A 19,095-nucleotide genomic window follows, 5' to 3' on the forward strand; every position below is an offset into this window, starting at 1 on the left:
CTTTTATTACTACTATTTTCTATGTTTACTGTGTTTTTATTATACACATATGCTCTTTTGTCTTTAATGTAAACTTTAAAATGGTTTGGCAATACATTTGTAACATTTGTCAAACCAATAAAGCAATTATTCAATTAAATTAAGAGAAAGAGAGAGCAGATATGGAGTTTTCAGCTTTCATTAAATCTCCATAGTACTGAAATTGGGGCTCATAAGTTCTGCTGTAACAGTTGTCAGCTTTTTAAAAAACATTAGTTGGATAGTTAGGCTGGCTTGAGAAACAAGACAGACTACTGAAATCCTATTTAAACTTATTTTTTTTATTTATTATTTTTTATTCTTTTTCTGAGACTAAAATTCAAAATCTATCTCCTCCTAGAGCTTTCGAGCTATGACCACCAAACTCATACCAGACCTCCAAATTATTCTGACTCGGTGTGCTATATCTTTTCCGACTGATCCGACTTTCGGTTTTTGGAAAAACGTCCCGGGACTGTCGGAAAAATCCCATAGACTTAACATTGGACCAAACTTTGTGACCTCATAACTCTGCGTCAGACTGCCACACAGACTTCTAACTGGGCTCATTTAACTCAGACTACCTAACTGCCAATAACTGTTGAGCTTTTAACTTTTTGGCCACACCCTATCAACCCCTTTTTGACCCTAGAAACTGTCCCATAGACTTCCATTCAAAATACTCTCATTGACTTAACATGGGATCAAACTTTGTGATCTCAGAACTCTGCATCAGACTGTCATACAGAATAATGGCTGAGCTCATCTAACTCAGACTACCAAACTGCCAATAACTGATGAGCTTTTAACTTTCTAGCCACACCCCTAACTACTAGATACTGTACCCTAGCAACTGTCCCAAAGACTTAAATTGCAAAAGACTGTCATTGACTTAACATTAGATCTAACTATGTGACCTGTGATCTATCTATCCTTTTCAAACTGCTATCTATCTATCTATCTATCTATCTATCTATCTATCTATCTATCTATCTATCTATCTATCTATCTATCTATCTATCTATCTATCTATCTATCTATCTATCTATCTATCTATCTATCTATCTATCTATCTATCTATCTACCTACCTACCTGTCTGTCTGTCTGTCTGTCTGTCTGTCTGTCTGTCTGTCATCTTTTCATACTTTTGAAAACTGTTTAAACTAAATAAACTATTTCCAACAGACTTTCTCAAGCCAGCCTAAAGTTTGTCTCGACGAACTTTATTAATCTAGTTTTAATTTCTCATGCTCGCCTCCCTCACCACAGTAATAATCGAATAATCGCAGCTTTTACGATTCGAAAATCACACCTTTTCAAATCACGATTTTGGTTTAAAAATGATTAATCGAGCAGGCCTAATATGTGTGCTCGTTTTGACACAATCATAGGTTACTTTGAAAACTTTTTAACTACATGAATGGGAGAAATTTGAACATTAAAAATGGTGTCTATAGTTCTAAATAGTTAAAAGAGCCAATCGTGTATTTAAAAAGAGTAGTTTTCGAACTCAAAGCTGTTTACACAACTTTTATCCGCTAGTTAAGTCATGGCGTATCGGTGACGTATAGAATACTGTCTCCGGGTCTAAGCCGCTACTCATTTGAATTGAGAAAATATACGGTTATGACCACTTTTTAGTGATATCACAGATTAAAGTGGATTTTATATAAAATTATGGTGTACACAACAGTCTCTGGATCGCAGACACCAATATTTGAACAATTTATACCATCATACAATTTTACCATTTGATAAGTCTCCCCATACAGTTTGATATGGCGCTTGGACTCTGAAGCCGATTTGTGTGACACCTCACTTAACTGACTGTTTGGTTTAAACATATATACAGTTGAAGTCGAAAATGATTAGCCCTACTGTGATAAGCCCCCCCCCCTACCCCCCCCAACCTTTTTTTTTTAAAAGTCTTCAGAACAAACCATCATTATACAATGATTTTCCCAATTACTCTAACTTGCTAACCTATTTAACCTAGTAAAGCATTTAAATTGCACTTTAAGGTAAATACTAGTATCTTTAAAAATATCTAGTCAAATAATGTTTACTGTCATCATGGCAAAGTTAAAAGAAATCAGTTATTAGAAATGAGTTAATAAAACTATTATGCTTAGAAATATGTTGAAAAAAATCTGCTTACCGTTAAACAGAAATTGGGGGAAAATATACAAGGTGGGCTAATAATTGGGGTGGGGGATTGGGGGCTTATAGTTCTGATTGTATTTCCACATGTGATTTATTTTGTTCAGATAATTTCACAAAAACAGGTTAAGTAAAAATGCTAATTCCCTCTGTCACCGTAGGTGGCGTTTATGAAAAAGCTTACTCAAAAACAATGTGCAACCTTCTATTCGTTATTCCTGCTTGCCACAGAGAAGAAAGAATGTCAAACGTTTTGTCACATGATTGATGTATTTGCTGTGGTGTTTCTTCACAGTGCGGTGGGAAAGACATTAGACACCTCTCCACGCAAAAATTCTGTCACACTGGCAGCAAGCAAATGTTCATGTTGGTCTGAACAGATGCGTTAACAGCCGTTCATTCAAATTAAAATGTTTATCACACCGTACATTCTTCTTGGTGTGAACGGGCCTTTGCTGATAAAAATAATAAAACAATGGCTTGTGTGTTTACTCTAGCAAGAGCATGCACATTAGCTAAAGTTAACCACATGCAATATATATTTATAATATATACACACACACACACACACACACAGTTTATGATTGCACTGAGATTTCATTCTCTATTTGAAGTATGTTGTTGGAACATCATCTTGACCACAGTTTTGGATATTTTTAGACTTTCATTCAAGGCATTCAACTACATATGTAGCCTTGTTGAAATTGTTACTATTAAGAATATGGGAACTAAATTAACTGACTTAAAAGAATTGTATTTCTCCACAATCAAATATTTATATGCTTAAAGTTCTGTACTTTTGATCAGTTTAATATAACCTTGATAAATGAGGCTGTTTTTAAACTTGGTTAGTACATCTAGTCTGTAAATGAGTTCAGTAGCTTCCCTTTACCCATGCCCCAGCTGTATTTTGTATTAATAGCTACATTACATAGATCTATTGGTCACAAAATGTAATATAAATGTTCAAAATAACAAGAAAAAGTCAAGTAGAAGTTACTTGCTGCTAGTCATGCTTGTCAGGAAAGCAACTAAACACATTGATGCACAGTATTTTTTCTGCTTTAAGAGCATGTTTTTAATTTGCTATTGCAATAGTTTCTGGTTGCAGATACATGTTTTACATCCAGTCTGCTTGTATGTGCATCCAGTCTGCAGTCTGCTGAGCAATGTTAGGGTGTCCGCAGGGTCTTAAAATGTATTAAAAGTTGATAAATCAATGTAGAGAAATTTAAGGCCCTTAAAAAGTATTTAAAAATCTCAAATGCTATATTGCAAGGTATTGAATTTTATATAATTTTTGATTATGCAATGTATGGTTGTATGCTAAAGTTTGCCTGAATTAAATCTACGAATATTGGGGTGCTGTGTGGTTTATGAAATCAATACAATCCTATTTGATTTGACATCATGCTGCTTTGTTTACTGCAGTAACCAAGGCAACACCATTATTTTTGCAGCTCTATAGGTGCCAACCTGCTGAATTAGTTCAATGTAATAGATTGTTAACCAGTATATGAATAGTGTTTTAGTTTTGTATGATCTTCTTACATTAATATTTAGTAAATGTACTGCTAGTGTTTCCGGTTGAAACCTAAAGTGGGTAAGTGGGTATAAGGCCTTAAAATGTATGGAAAGAGTCTTTAAAAAGGTCCTAAAAGGTATTGAATTTTACTCTGATTCCTGTAAATACTCTGAATATCATGAGAAGCTATTTTATTCATGAAGACGAAAAGCAGCACCGGGAGTACATTTCTGTTTTTCAGTATAATTCTCAGTATTGTTTGCTTGTACAGTATGTGAAGTCCATGTTTCCATGCAAAGATTCAAAACAACAAGAAGATAATTATAATTTCACTGCCTGCAGCATGTCAGTTATGCTTGGCAGGAAATTGAGTGAGTAAATGCATAAATACATAATTTGCCGACTTTACATGGGACTTAAAAGAAGCTCACTTCTGTAATTTGGTATGATAGCATCCTCTTTAGCTAGACAAACCAATCTGTGGCATTAAATGAAAAGTGACAAAAGTGTTTGTTGATTTGATAAATGTATGCGGTATGAAACCTGGCACATTAATTAAAGCCTTACAAAATGTAAACATACCAGAAAGATAATTTAGAAGAACACAAAACACAACAATAACACAATTTTCAGCCAGACTGTCCTCCATTCTCCAGTTCTCAATTTTGAGTGCTGTGCTCAAACTCATAGTTGGCTGAAAAAATGTTGTTCATAATGATGGTTCAAAGGCAACTTGGATAATGAAAATGACTATTTATCTTTTTATTCCTAATTTTAATTATTTTATTTAAAGAAAATCTGATAACAGAGCACTGAATTATTAACAAAAGTAATGTATATGCCCATGGTGTGCATTATTTACAAATAATTCAACAGAGCTAATAATATGATTACCACACCTAAAGCCAATTCTGATGTTGTATCAAGACATTTGTCGAACAGTTCTTTGTGTACTAGTTTTTTGTTTTGTTTTTGTTTTGTTTTGATTAGATTTTTGACAAATTTCTGCTGTAAAATAACTATTTTGGGTAGTAGTGATATGAAACTGTAAGGTAGCCAAGATCTGCATGGAAGTTTTTAAGCTGCATTTTTCCATGAAAATAATTGCGCACATTACATTTTGTACTCACTCCATTTACATTTACATTTACATTTAGTCATTTAGCAGACGCTTTTATCCAAAGCGACTTACAAATGAGGACAAGGAAGCAATTTACACAACTAAGAGCAACAATGAATAAGTACTAAAGGCAAGTTTCAGGTCTGTAAAGTCTAAGAAGGGAAGTATTAGTAGTATTAGTTTTTTTTTTTTGTTTTGTTTTTTTTTGTACAGTACAGTGTGATATTCAAAGAGGCAATTGCAGATTAGGAAGTGAAGTGGAGACTAAATAGTTGGGTTTTTAGTAGTTTCTTGAAAGTAGCGAGTGACTCTGCTGTTCTGATGCAGTTAGGGAGTTCATTCCACCAACTGGGCAGATTGAGCGTGAGCGTTCGCGAAAGTGATTTCTTCCCTCTTTGGGATGGAACCACGAGGCGACGTTCATTCACAGAACGCAAGTTTCTGGAGGGCACATAGATCTGCAGAAGTGAGAGCAGATAAGAATGAGCTAGGCCAGAAGTCACTTTGTAGGCAAACATCAGAGCTTTGAATTTGATGCTAGCAGCAACTGGCAGCCAGTGCAAACGGACTAGCAGCGGAGTGACATGTGCTCGTTTAGTACTCCATGCGATAAGGTGCTGTTCCTAGCAATAAAAGCTTTTTTGCTTGTCTCTGGAATCTTGTCACACCACATATTGTTAGAATGTTCCTCAGCCAATCAGAATCAAGGCCTGTAGTATAAACTATAAATAAAACCAGTCATTTAAACCAGTTTCACTCTGGTTTTACAAAGGCTATTAGCCATGATTTTCTATTTCTATTATTAACTATTACATAAAAAATTATTAATGGACATGCCAAGATGTGCTTAAATTTTGACAACTGCGTAGGATAAACATTTTATCCAGTAAGAAATAATGTGCATAACCTAAGATTGAAGCTCATTTACCGAATAAATTCCAACAAATGCATCAAAAAAAGTAATGCGTGACGCACCCAGATCACCAGAGGCGTGGTCCTCCAACGTGCCCTTAACCGTGGCGGAATAAGCATATGGGATCGCCTAGTGGGAATCACGCATAGCAGGCACCTTTACCCAAAACGCGGGCTGACCAGCGGGCAGACCTACAACGTAGTGGGCCAGCAAGTGACTCCTCCGCTGAGTCAGTGCTGGGGGCCACGGAGGAATCTGCAGGGCTCACCTGATGGGGAACTTTACTGACAGATAAAAAGGCGCACATATCTCCGTGTTAGGGAAAATGGCGCAGCAAGCGTGTTTTAACACCCTACCGAATTGTTTCCTCAATCACCAAGGGTTACCTAATACCCTTGAGGAAACCGGCTCCACTCGCAGATTGTAAAACCCAGCAAATGTGTTGGGTGTCACCCAGCCCGCAGCTCTACAGATATCTGTTAGAGGGGCGCCGTGTGCGCGCGCTCGAGAGGATCCGAAGCTCCGAGTGGAGTGCGCACGCGCTCTCGGGGGACGCAGCTCATCTCGGCTCTGATATTGAAAGAAAGGCATCCACAATCTAGTGGGAACTTATTTCGGTACGGCACTTCCCTGCTGCCGACCGCTATAACAGACGAAGAGCTGCTCAGATGATCTAAACTCTGAGTGCGGTCCGGATAATACGCAAAACGCGAACTGGACAATAAAGAAGGGCTGGGTCTGCCTCCTCCGAGGGCAGCGCTTGCAGGCTCACTACCTCGTATTAAAACGGAGTGGTAGGAACCTTGGGCACATATCGCGGGCGGGGTCTCAGGACGTGAGAGAAGCCAGCCCAATTACAGGCACGAGTCACTGACCGAAAAATGCCTCCGGGTCCCCGACCCTCTAATCGATATCAACGCGACCAGCAGAGCTGTCTTCAGGGACAGAAAGATACTGAGTCGAGGATCGAAGGGATCTGACGCGGCTTGTGTAGCGAGGGCGAGATCCTAAGAGGGCATGAGAGGGGGCGGGGTGGATTAATTCGCTTAACGCCCCTGAGGAACCGGATGATGAGGTTATGCGTTCCCACGGTGCTGCCAGCCACCGCGTTATGAGAGCGGAGATGGCAGCCACGTAACCTTGAGTGTGGAGGGCGACAGCCTGCTCTCCAACTTCTCTCGGCGTAAAGAAAGCACAACGCTGATCTGGCAAATTACGGGGGTCTTCTCAGCGAGAGACACACCATTCAGTGAATAGACTCCACGTCAGGGCATAGGCGCGCTCGGGGAGGGGGCTCTAGCCCGAGTGACGGTATTAGCCACCGCAATCGGAGGTTACCCAAGTCTTCCTCGCGTCTAAAAATCTCCAAAGATCGGCGAGGGTGCCAGGTGGTGCCCTGTCCCTGAGAGAGTAGGTGCTCTCTCGAAGGGACTGCCAGGGGAGGGCTATCGCGAGGGAGAGCTCTGACATCCAGGTCCGGTTGAGCCAGAGGGGCGCAACCAGCAACCTGTTCCTCGTCCTCCCTGACCTTGCACAGTAACTGCGCGAGCAGGCTCACTGGGGGAAACGCGTATTTGCGCGTGCCCCGAGGCCAGCTGTAAGCCAGTGCATCCGTGCCGAGAGCACTCGGTCAGGGAAAGAACAACTGGCAATGAGCGATCTCGGGGGAAGCAACAGATCGATCTGGGCTTCCCCGAATCGCGCCCATATCAGCTGAACAGACTCGGGGTGGAGTCTCCATTCTCCAGGACGCAAGGCTGCCGTGAGAGCGCATCGGCTGCACGGTTGAGCTTGCCTGAATATGAATGGCGTGCAGCGATTTCACCCGCGGATGACTCCAGAGGAGCAGACGGCGGGCGAGCTGAGACATGCGGCGAGAGCGCATACCCCCTATACGGCTGATATACGCCACCGCCGCCGTACTGTCCGTCCTGACCAGCACGTGTTGCCGCTCCAGCACCGGAAAAAAAACGGTGGAGAGCGAGGAACACTGCCAACAGCTCCAGGCGATATGCCAATGCAACTGGGTACCTTTCCACAGGTCCGCAGCCGCATGCCCGCAACGCACAGCCCCCCAGCCCGTGTTGGAAGCGTCTGCTGAAACGACAACAAGACTGGACGCCTGTTCTAGAGACACCCAGGCCTGTAGGAACGAGGGGTCGCTCCAAGGGCTGAGGGCGCGGCGACACAGCGCAGTAACAGAGACTCGGTGTGCGCGCGCGTGCCATGCGCGTCTGGGGACTCGATCGTGATCAGCCAGTGCTGAAGTGGTCTCATATAGAATAATCCGAGCGGCATGAAGCGGCTGCGGATGCCATATGCCCCAGGAGCCTCTGAAATAGTTTCAGTTGGACCACTATTTTACTGTCGAGCTCTCTCAGACAGTACAGCATCAGCTGAGCGCGCTCTCCGGAGAGGCGCGCTGCCATGGTGACCGAGTCCAACTCCAGCCCGAGAGAAGAGATCCTCTGCACGGGGGCGAGATTGCTCTTTTCTCGGTTGACCTGAAACCCCCACAGGTGGAAGTGCCCGAGCACTTTGTCTCTGTGCATAATCAATTGCTCCGAGAGAGGGCAAAAATCAGCCAGTCATAAAGAAATCGAGTATGCAGATGCCCGCGAGCCGAAGGGGCGCTGAGGCACCCTCCGCGGGCTTGGTGAGGACCCGCGGAGACAGAGAGAGCCCGAAGGGGAGGGCTTTGTATTGCCAAGCTCGACCTTCAAACGCAAACCGCAGAAACTGACGGTGGCGAGGAAGAGTGGAGACATGGAAATACGCGTCCATCAGGTCTAATGCTGCAGACCAACCCAGAGGACGAACGCACCGGAGGATGCGCTTCTGAGTGAGCATTCTGAACGGCAGCTTGTGCAGGCAGCGGTTCAAAACGCGCAGATCTAGGATTGGCCGTGACCCACCGCTCTTTTTGGGCACGATGAAGTGTGGGCTGTAGAACCATCTCGGCTCTCCATCTCGGCTGGAGGGAGCGGCTCGATTGCATCCTTCGCCAGGAGGACAGCAATCTCCTCTCGCAAGACAGGGGCGGACAGGGGGCTGACCCTGGTGAATACACACCCGCGACTTGGGGGGCCGTTTCGCGAACTGAATCGCATAGCCGAGTCTGATTGTGCGTATGAGCCACAGCGAAGAGCTGGCCCGCGCTAACCAGGCAGGCAGAGCTCCCGCTAATGGACTCATCGCTACAATCGCTGACGTACCAGCAGTGGGGCAGCGCGGAGTGGGTGTGCTGATCCGGGAAGCTCGCGGGTCCCACGGAAAAGCTGGAGGTGAGATATTTGCTCTCACTCCGAACCCGAGCTCCGGAGGGGAGGCTCGAGGGGTGGGAGTAAGGAGACCGTCCTCCCAGCGCTCGTGAGCCACTGGCGAAACGCACCGAATCTGCAAGCTAGAAAGCATAGCGTCCCAGACTGGCAGATTTCGGGCTGTCACATCTGGGGAAGTGAAAAGTGCCCTTTCATAATGTTTTCATGGCAGTAAAAAGTGCCGTTGGAAATGGGGCCCCGCCCTCCAGCGGGGAAAGAGCAAGTTCCCTCTTCTCCAGATGGCCTGTCCCAGGGACGCTTCGCGGTCCGTTACCAGACTTAGCGGCGTTCTGGGCAGGGGGGCTGCCTGCTTCCGAGGTGCCTGACGCGCTCGCTTCGCCAGAGGCGTGTGCGGGGGCGGAGCAGCTCTCGCAGGCGGGCGCCTTCGGCGAGGAGCAGGTATGAATGGCACGGCGGGCGGAGCGGGCTACGGACCGCCGACAAGACATCACCCACCAACTGCTCTCTCACCGCCTTGAATTCCTGGGTGAATTCAAAGACGGTGTCGCCGAACATGGCTTGGGATATGGGAAAGTCAAGAAAGCGGACTTTGTCGACTTCGCGCATATCAGCCAGGGGTGGCGCTCCTGGATCACTAATGTGGACATCGTCCTCCCCAACGCACATGCAGCGGACTCAGTAGTCCGAAGAGCTAAGTCGGCGGCGGTGCGAAGCTCGTAAGCCTGGGTTGGACCCACCCTCGTGCAGCTCGGCCAGCGCCTGCGCTTGGTAGCGCTGGTAGGTGGCTATCGCATGCAAGGCGGAAGCAGCCTGGCCCGCAGCTATGTAAGCTCTAGCTCTGAGGGAGGTAGATAACTTACAGGCTTTGGATGGGAGACGAGGCAGACCCCGCCAAGAAGAGGCGCCGCGCGGATTTACCGCCATCGCGCACTCAACCTGAGGAATCGCCACATACCCCCTGGGTGTTCCACCATCAAGAGTGGTTAGGGTGGAGGGACACGCAGCACGAGCAGAAAAAAGTGCTTTACAAGACCGCATGAGCCTACTGTGCACCTCCGGGAAGAAGGGAACGCCCCTCTAGTCGGTCCGGCCGCGGAGCTGGGGGATAAACCATCTCCAACCCACGGCCGAAGCAGCCCGGGAAAGCACGGCTAACATGTCCGTTTCAGAATTCGTAGTGACAGCGCTCACCAGCCCGAAGGGGGCGAGCGGGTCTGGATCATCATCGGACAATGAAAGCCCACCCTCCGATGCCACGGTGGACGTCTGGTCTCCGGTGTCATCGGGCGTAAGGGCTACCATCTGTTAGACGGATCGCTTCCCCCGCCCGAAGCTTGGATGGAGCGCTTAGAGTAGCGGGAGGTCCGCGGGCCCATGGGCGACGGATTATCTCTCGCTGAAACCCTCAGATCTGCCCGAGTGCCCGCTGCAGAGCAGGGGACAACTGGGGTGGTTCGCCCTTTTGCAAAGGCTAGCCGCGATCTTTACTGCGCAACAGTCATGGCATCGCAATGACGACATGAACTGCCCGCGAGCAGCGCATTAACATGCTGGACCCCCCAGACATGCAACGCAGTGCTCGTGCCCATCATCCGAGGACAGGAAACCACCGCATCCAGAAACGCACAGTCGAAGCGCCGTCCTGAAAAGGACGTGCTGCACGACTGTGTTGCTCTTTCTGTGAAGTTGCAACTTTATACGCACCGCTCTGGAGGACCGGACCCAAAGAACGCCAGGCAAGGGAGAAACCCAGCTCGACCGTCTGCCGCTGCGTGTACACACTCTGGACCGGGAGAATGCTCTCGTTCGCTCAGAATCGCTGGTCACAGCAGGAGGAACCCTCATCAACTCGATCAGAAAGTCTCTGAAGCGAAAAGGAAAGCGTCTGCTGGCGCCAGGTGAGCTTATATACTCAGTTGATTGCTTATGCCGCTCACCTGCGCAGGCTTGCGCTGCCAATTCATTCTTAATTGGCCCGTTCAATACTGAACCGAACCTCCCAATGCGTGGATTTTACAATCAAATCCACTTATAGTGCTGGAGTTCCCCCCGAAGGGGAACTGTCTTGAGTGGTTGTGCTCCCACCTCCATGTCTCATGCACCTCAAGCCTCCAAAAGTCAGTTATGATTACATTTGTTGCATATGTGTTCTACTGAGGCACAAGTCATTTACTATAAAAGGCCAACAATGGCCTCTATACCACAGCAAATTCCATATTTATTTTGGAAAATGAGCACTGGTTTATCAGGAAGTGACAGTTATGTTCTCTTTGACTCATTGGATTGATACGGTTCAATACTCACAAATGCTTTATGTGATATTCCAGTTTTGCGGATAAGTTATTTGACATTTTAAGGTGGAAACGTAGCTAATGTTTTATCTAACTTGTGTTGGAATGAAAAAGAAATAGCTGTGGTATTTTTCTCATTTACTGTAGTGAAGTATCAGACACTGTAAATGGTGTTCAAAATCTAACATTCCATAAAAGTATGAGTTTAAGTTGTTGTTTTAGCAGTGAATTTAATGCACATTCCATTTAATTGTTTAGCACACTAGTCAGACAGCAGCCATTCAAAATTGCCAAGGGGGTTTATGCATTTATTTATTTGTATAAATTTTTTTAAATAATTTCATTGTGTTATAATGCAAGCAGAAACTGTGCTTCATAAATAGGCAATTAGCCAGAGTGGAAAAGAGTTTATTTTGCACAGGCTGTCCTCATCCACTTATAATTTTGCATTATTCTTGTAAAGATAGTTAACAATGTCTGGATAAGTCACAAAGCCAAAACCACGTTACATCAAATCCAATATTTAATTTAATGGACACCTTTTGATATCCTGTATCGTTGAAAAAGATGAGGCTCAATGAAACTCATTTGCATTGTACCGGTCAATTATATTTAGACCCTGCTCACTCCGACTCTGCAGACACAGACCAGTCAGTCCCATGGGAAAGATCCTCATGTTGCGTTTTTGTAATGATTGCAGCAGTTGCATGGTGAATTGCAGTGCCGCCGTATCACAAAGCTAAGATTTGAGCATAATTAGTTGGAGACTTACAATCATTCCACAAAGCCCATTTCTTAACGCTGATGTGGAGCATTTTCTAAATGAAGATGAGTCATACTCTGATTCATAGACTCAGGGGACCATCGTAGTCCAAAGGTAAAGTTGAAATAAATTAATCATTTCTCTCTCCCTGTCTCTCTGTCTCTCTCTCTTCCCCCCCTCACTGCCTCATTAAAAACAGAGTAACCAAAAAATAATGAAATATTCACCGTACTTGATTTAATTATTATACAGAAAAGTTTTCAATCTCACTGCGTTGTTTGTGTGTTTAACCAGTGGGTATGAAATGTCAGCTTTGAATGCAAATTCCAGCATCTGCAGAGCTCAAGTTGTTTTTCCTCATATAAATCAATATGATCCTTGATCATGCACCACTCATATCTCCATGTCTGTGTGTGTCTGTGTGAGAGGGAGAGAGAGAAGGAGGGAGGTTTGTGTGGCCAAATGGCATTTATCACAGTGCAGCACTTCAGATGTTTGATTCTTCTGGTTGTTCTTTTCACATTATGAATTCTCCATTGCAGTGTCTCAATATATTGAAACATGCAAACTCTTCCCAAAATGACCCTGCCATTCTGTCAGTTCCTCACAGCAATTTATATATATTCTACTATAATTATTATTGACACTGCTTTTAATATCAGAAAAAAATAAAAGAAAAATAGACTTTCAACAGGCAAGTAAACTATTTTTGTATAGATCTTTGTAAATTAAATAAGATAAAATGTGGAAAAGAGCATATATGGATAACAATTGGTCTCTTTTTCTGAGGGTCTGGGCAAAGCAGATACAAAGTATATCAATTTATGACATAAAGTGTATTGCACTTTACTTCATTGATTTGAACGTGCACTTTACATTATACGTTGATGGTACACTCTAACATCTGTTGATAGTCATTTTAATTGTCTCCAAAGATTGTATCGTGTCGTAGGACATTTAATGGATAACACTTTATGGAAATGTATTGCACTTTTTGCAACAATTTAGGTTTTGTTGATCTTAATTGTTATTTACAGTATATCAGTGACAATACAAAATTGAATTTTGAAGAAGAAAAACAAAAAAATCTAATTGCAAGCAATGATAAAATAGCAACCTGCCATTATAAGAACTACCTGAAATATTTTAAGCACAATAAATAAGAAATGCTGCAAAAACTGGTAAACTTTATGAAAGTAATCAAAAACATCACTGCATAATGTTCGTTTTTCCTAATGCATACACAAATATAATTCTGTCAAGAGCATCGAACAGTATCCTTTTTGCTATTTGCTGTTTATTTAACTGTTTATTTATTTAATTTAATAATGTACAGTAATGTAATGTACAGTATATAATTTGCTGTTACTTTAAGACAGAATGCATGGATCTAATATACTGTACAGGTTGATGCTGTCTTTATTAAATGTCCATGTCCTAATGTAAGTCTGTCTCATGCGATATTTCCGTGACTGATTTGACTGGATAGAAATCACGGAAGTGATTATTCTACTTGGCCAATCACTGTAGATAGACAAGAAAAAATAAGCATAAAAAATTAATGATTGCAGGTTGAAAAAATATTGTGGACACATGTGCTCAATAGATGCATGGTGACATCACTGTGAGGCATAGGGTCAGATGTGGGGTTAGTTGTATGCTTTAAAAGAGCATTACATGCAGTCTCAGCATGCATGTGCAACTGGTCTGCAGCCAGACCCTTTTTTAAAGTATACAAATAAAGGTAAAATTAAAGGTAAAATTTCAGATTTTTTTTTTTTACCTATTTTGTAAAGTACAATATTTTACAATTACTTGAGTATTTGTAATTTATTACCTTACACCACTGATCACTATAACCAAATATTAGATCAAAAAGCTTTATACTGTAGCTGAACATCATCTTTAACCAGCCTAAAACAATGAGATATTCATCAAACATTTCCACTGCTGTGACTAATCCTCATCAATGTAAAATATACCTGCAACTAATACATTACGATATGCAGAGGGTTTCATAGCACCATCTGTCTACGCTGCAAGTGTGCCATAGAAACAGGCTATAAAAATGTATCTGATTATGTGCCTGTGTTTCTCTAGAAAGATCTTATTATGCAGGAGCACTTCAGTGTTGTGCAAATGAATGATAAGTATCTCACTGTTTACAGAGTTAGCTGATCGCACCCCTCTGACATTAGATGATGGAAGTCAAACAAATCCTTTCACTAGCATTGTGGGGATTTCCTATTAGATTTGGCATCCTCTCGGCTGGCGAAAGTTTGGAGGTAAAATATGGGAAGATGTTCCCCTAGAGATCAGTGTGCATCTGCTGCCAAACTGCGGCATATTGTTGCTGTTGGGTGGAAACCTCCATAATCTCCATATTTTAATAATTAAGAAAAACAAAGAAACAATGCTAATTGGTCGATCTTTCTGTCCAACTGTGGGTTGTGCAAATATTTAGTCAAACGGAGGGTAATAATACAATGGCCAGTGTGATTACACTTTATTTTGAGAAATCAATAACCTGGTGTAGATATACAAATCCTGAGATTAATTTTTTTGTCTGAGACTGATTATGAAAAACCAAAATGCAAACAAATACTGTAATCAACTTTGTTTATTTTTAAATCTTAAGCCCAACTCACACTGTGCAATTTTATTCATTCATTCATTCATTCATTCATTCATTTTCCATGGGCTTAGTTCCTTTTTTATTCAGGGGTTGCCACAGAGGAATGAACCGCCAACTTATCCAGAATATGTTTTACGCAGTGGATGCACTTTTAGCCGCAACCCAGCACTGGGAAACATCCATACCCTCTTGCATTCACACACACTTATATACTATAGCCAATTTAGCTTATGAAATTTACCTATAGCGCATAAGTTTGGACTGTGAGGGAAACTGGAGCACCCAGATGAAAACCCACGCCAGCACAGGGAGAACATGCAAACTCCACACAGAAATGTCAACTGACCCAGCTGGGCTCGAACCAGCGATCTTCTTGCTGTAAGGCAACAGTACTAACCACTGCGCCACCGTATTGCCCATTTATTTATTTTTAATAATCATAAATAATTGTAGCAAGTTAGACTGCATGAATATATTTTCCATGTCACACTGTAAGATCTTTGTTGTCATAATGTCAGACTGAACAACAATGAAGAAACAATGAGGTTTGAGGTCATCCATCCGTTTAAATCGCATTCTGATATGATACACAGCAAACATAAACAAACTGTAGCAGCAATGTTGTTCACAGCATACGTTAATAATAAATCCAGAAAAAAATAAAACACTCTTGACATTTTCCTGCGCTGGTCTGTTGTGCTGATTCTTATTTTGACAGCCATTGCAGCTGAAGTTACACTGCTGGAATATGACTGAAAACTTCTGACAATGACAGAACTTACTTTCATGGAAAATTTGATTGAAACAGCCATTAATTGTTTGTCAATGAACATGTCAAACCAACGATCAAATATTTTTAGCCGATTTTTGCCTTTACATGAAGAATTATAAACATTTTTTAGGATTTCCCAAATTTCTCTAAGGCAACCAAATCCTGACTGAAATCACACAGTGTGAGTGGGGCTTTAACTGCAGAAAACAAGGAAAAACACTTCTAGGTTACTTTTAAATACATTAAATCATTTTCTAATTGTTTGAAGGCTTTTTACACACTGAAAAATGCCTACTGGCAAACATTCTAACACTGCCCCAAACCCTATTTTAAAGTGCTGCACACAGTTTATACATCTTTACTTGTTTGATATACTATGGTAAATAAAGAACTGGTTGTTTGAATAAGTCGAGTCACAGTATTTTCTTTAGTTAAGAAACACTATCTAAATGCTAATGTTTAATGAATTTGAGGTGCAGAGCATTTTCCATGGAGTCTTAAAGGAGCCTTTGCATATCACTCATGATATTTTGACTGAATTTGTTCAAGGACAGTAAAATTTGAGCACATAGTACTGTAGCTACAAATAAACTTTATAACCTGTACACTTCCTGAAAAAGGCTTTTTCGTTGATCCCAGTTGTAAGAGAAACAAATAATAACTCTGTTTCTAGTTGATCATTTGGAAAAGTGGCAGAATTTCTTTCTGATGAATCATCTGTTGGACTACATCCCAATCATCACAAATACTGCAGAAGACTTATTGATCCAAGAGTCTCACAGAAATCAGTCAAGTTTGAAGAAGGAAAAATCATGGTTTGGAGTTACATTGAGAATGGGGACGTGTGAGAGATTTGCAGAGTAGATGGTAACATCAATAGCCTGAGATGTCAAGACATTTGTGCTGCCCAATACATTACAAACAACAGGAGAGGAAATTTTTCAGCAGGATAGCGCTTCTTCACATACTTCACCCTCCACATCAAAGTGGATTGGCCAGCCCAGTCTCCAGAATGAACACTATTAAACATGTCTAGAGTGAAATGAAGAAGAATCCAAAGAATCTTGATGAACTTTGGGAGTTCTGCAAGAAGCCGTTTCAGATGACTTTATTAATAAGTTATTTGTGTCACTGCAGAGATGTATGGATGCAGTCCTCTAAGCTTATAGGAGTCATACACAATATTAATCATTTTTCCACTGCACCATGACTTCATTTTATACACTGGTGACAAGACTATTGTCTAAAAGTCAGACCCTATTGTCCTAATGAAATAATGCAAGAGTTCGCACTTAGATGTTGCTTGATAATAATAGCAGGTTTGGCATGCTGTCCCAGGAGAGAACCCTGAGCTCAGGTATAATGGAGCTCAAGGCTCCCACCTGGTCAATGAGAATGTAAAAGGAGTTTGAGATGAGGTAGTTTTTGAGAGCTCCCCCTGTAAGTTAGTAGTTTTAGCCGGGCTATTTATAGTGAGTTTGGATTAATCTGATTGGCTAACTAATGATTATAGATGAGAGACCAGCTGCGATCAATCATATCACATTCTCCTCTCAAAATTAGATTGTGAAACTTCACTTAAAAATCATGGCATGATAACATTTTATTTTGGTAAAATAAGAATAATCTAGAGGCCTTTGCCTTTCATATAAGCCACTTCTGATACCAAATAATCAACTAGAAGTAAAGGTATTTTATGTTGTTCCTAAAACTTGGATGGGCAACAAAACATTTGTTAGATAGTGTAAGTTAAGGAAAACAAGGCATTGCTGTCAGATGCAGCATTTCTAATAATAGAATAATAAATGTATATTTGCTTATCAAAAACCTTATATTTCTATATGAGCTTGAATTTGGTGAAATAATCAAGTGTTTAATGTTAAACAACAATGATAATATTGATAATGCAGTGGTAAATTATTGAAGAAAAACTTTTTTTCTCATTTCGTGAAAGGTAGCAGGTTTCAACATACATGTTGCCTTACAACAGTGGCAATATGGTTGTGAGTTTACGTGTGTTTTCAATAAATATTTATGTAAACATTTGCTGATATACAACAGAATTTAAAATCCATAAATGATGAGCATCTTCATTCAAATTTGCTAATTTGAGTTTGTGTTCATTTAAATACAGGTTATTGTTTTCTGGATTCTTTAAATAGAAGTTAAAAAAATAGATAGTTAAAAAAAATTGCTGTTATCTGAATTAAACTCTGAATTTGCTAAAAAATATAAAGCCACAATGACCTTTTAATGTTTTATTCGGTTGCAGAAATATGCTTCGATTCTAACTTTTTAATATCTTCTTGCTAAATAAAATAATTTCTTTCAAAGACATTTTTGCAGTGTATAATTTGGTATACTAGATCAAATTTTCTGATTTTGCCTTTTGTAATTGAATAACTAAATAAATAAAAAACAAAATAAATAGAAAAAAAAACAGAATGGTAGATGAGATTTTATGTGGGTGTCTACAATGAGAAATTTCACAATGTCAGTGGAGCTGTTGGAGGTCACCCAAGCCTTATGTATCTTACAGACATGACAGCTGTACAGCATAAAAGGCAATGAATGAAATCACATGAAGAAAGCTTGAAATGTTTTATCAACAATCTGACAATCCTCTTAGTGAACAAGCGGGCACATCTGTGTCAGAAGTAATCCAATAGCCATCTCCGCAGCTCTGAGAGGACAGAGGCGGTGGCCTTTATAACCCATCCGCAGACTGATTACAGGGTATGGCTGAGACGGTGTGAGCCCGCTGTGATAACCTCCACCTGATGTGTCCCACTTATCCTCCGTAGACACCAGACACACACTGCTGGGTAATTTTCCAAAACACACCATAAACTACTGAATCATCTCAGTATGGAAGCGCCACTGTTTAAGCTGGGCATCTCATGCAAACTGTTGAGAAAAATGCCATCAAGGACGGCGAGCGTGCCAAACTGAATTAATGCTTTTAACTGTTACCAGACACGCTGTTAGCGGAGGCTGTGAAGAGGAGAAGACTGAATGGATTGAGCTGTCAGGAGGTATTCAGCGTCACAAGGCTAAATGTTATCAGGCGTGTACGCTCTCCATTCATTCACTCAGATTCACACACACACAGCATTGCACGCTGATAACCATCATTGAGGATCACTTTGAATGGAGCTTTCAGTACACTGCACAGCTATTGAAAGTCAGGGATAGGGAAAGTTATTTTGAAAATCGAAAGTTCTTCTCGTTGGAGAGTAGGTGAGATTGAAGGCTGTGTATCTGATAAATCTGTTTATGTCATGATGCTTTAGAACAACATCCATAATTCATTCATATTGTCTGTGTATTTTAGTAAGCGTAGTAATTTTACATATTAAATCTAACAGACATATGAAATCTAATGATTAAATCTATACATATAAAACTAATCTTTAATAATCAAAATTATATTTAAGCTTCATCAAGATGGCGCTGAGCATGGCTGCCGTGTTGCGAGCTCCTCTAAATTTTTCACTGATAATAGCACACGTGCTGCTGATAATGTGACAATAAAAGTGATTTGATTTGATTTGATTTGGCTTGAATATGTTTGTGGCTTAGAACAACTTACAAATAACTCTTCACCTTTATATCG

General features: G+C 41.5%; 2 protein-coding genes and 1 long non-coding RNA gene across 5 annotated transcripts in view; 1 reads left to right on the top strand and 2 right to left on the bottom strand.

The window, feature by feature from the left end:
• Window positions 1–19,095, top strand: part of mettl15 (methyltransferase 15, mitochondrial 12S rRNA N4-cytidine) — a 305,277-nt gene that overhangs the window by 227,056 nt on the left and 59,126 nt on the right. The gene's annotated exons all lie outside the window — the stretch shown is intronic.
• LOC141375386 (uncharacterized) overlaps window positions 1–19,095 on the bottom strand; it is an 85,574-nt gene that overhangs the window by 22,423 nt on the left and 44,056 nt on the right. The gene's annotated exons all lie outside the window — the stretch shown is intronic.
• LOC147836019 (uncharacterized) overlaps window positions 5,038–19,095 on the bottom strand; it is a 48,358-nt gene continuing 34,300 nt past the window's right edge. The window contains exon 2 of the mRNA XM_087261337.1: window positions 5,038–11,078. Coding sequence (XP_087117463.1) covers window positions 8,318–9,151 — 834 coding nt within the window. The 5' untranslated portion in view covers window positions 9,152–11,078 and the 3' untranslated portion in view covers window positions 5,038–8,317. The remainder of the gene's footprint in view (window positions 11,079–19,095) is intronic.

The sequence above is a fragment of the Danio rerio genome, chromosome 7 (genome assembly GCF_052040795.2).
Source record: "Danio rerio strain M-AB ecotype USA chromosome 7, GRCz13ab, whole genome shotgun sequence".
NCBI classification, from domain to species: Eukaryota; Metazoa; Chordata; class Actinopteri; order Cypriniformes; family Danionidae; genus Danio; species Danio rerio.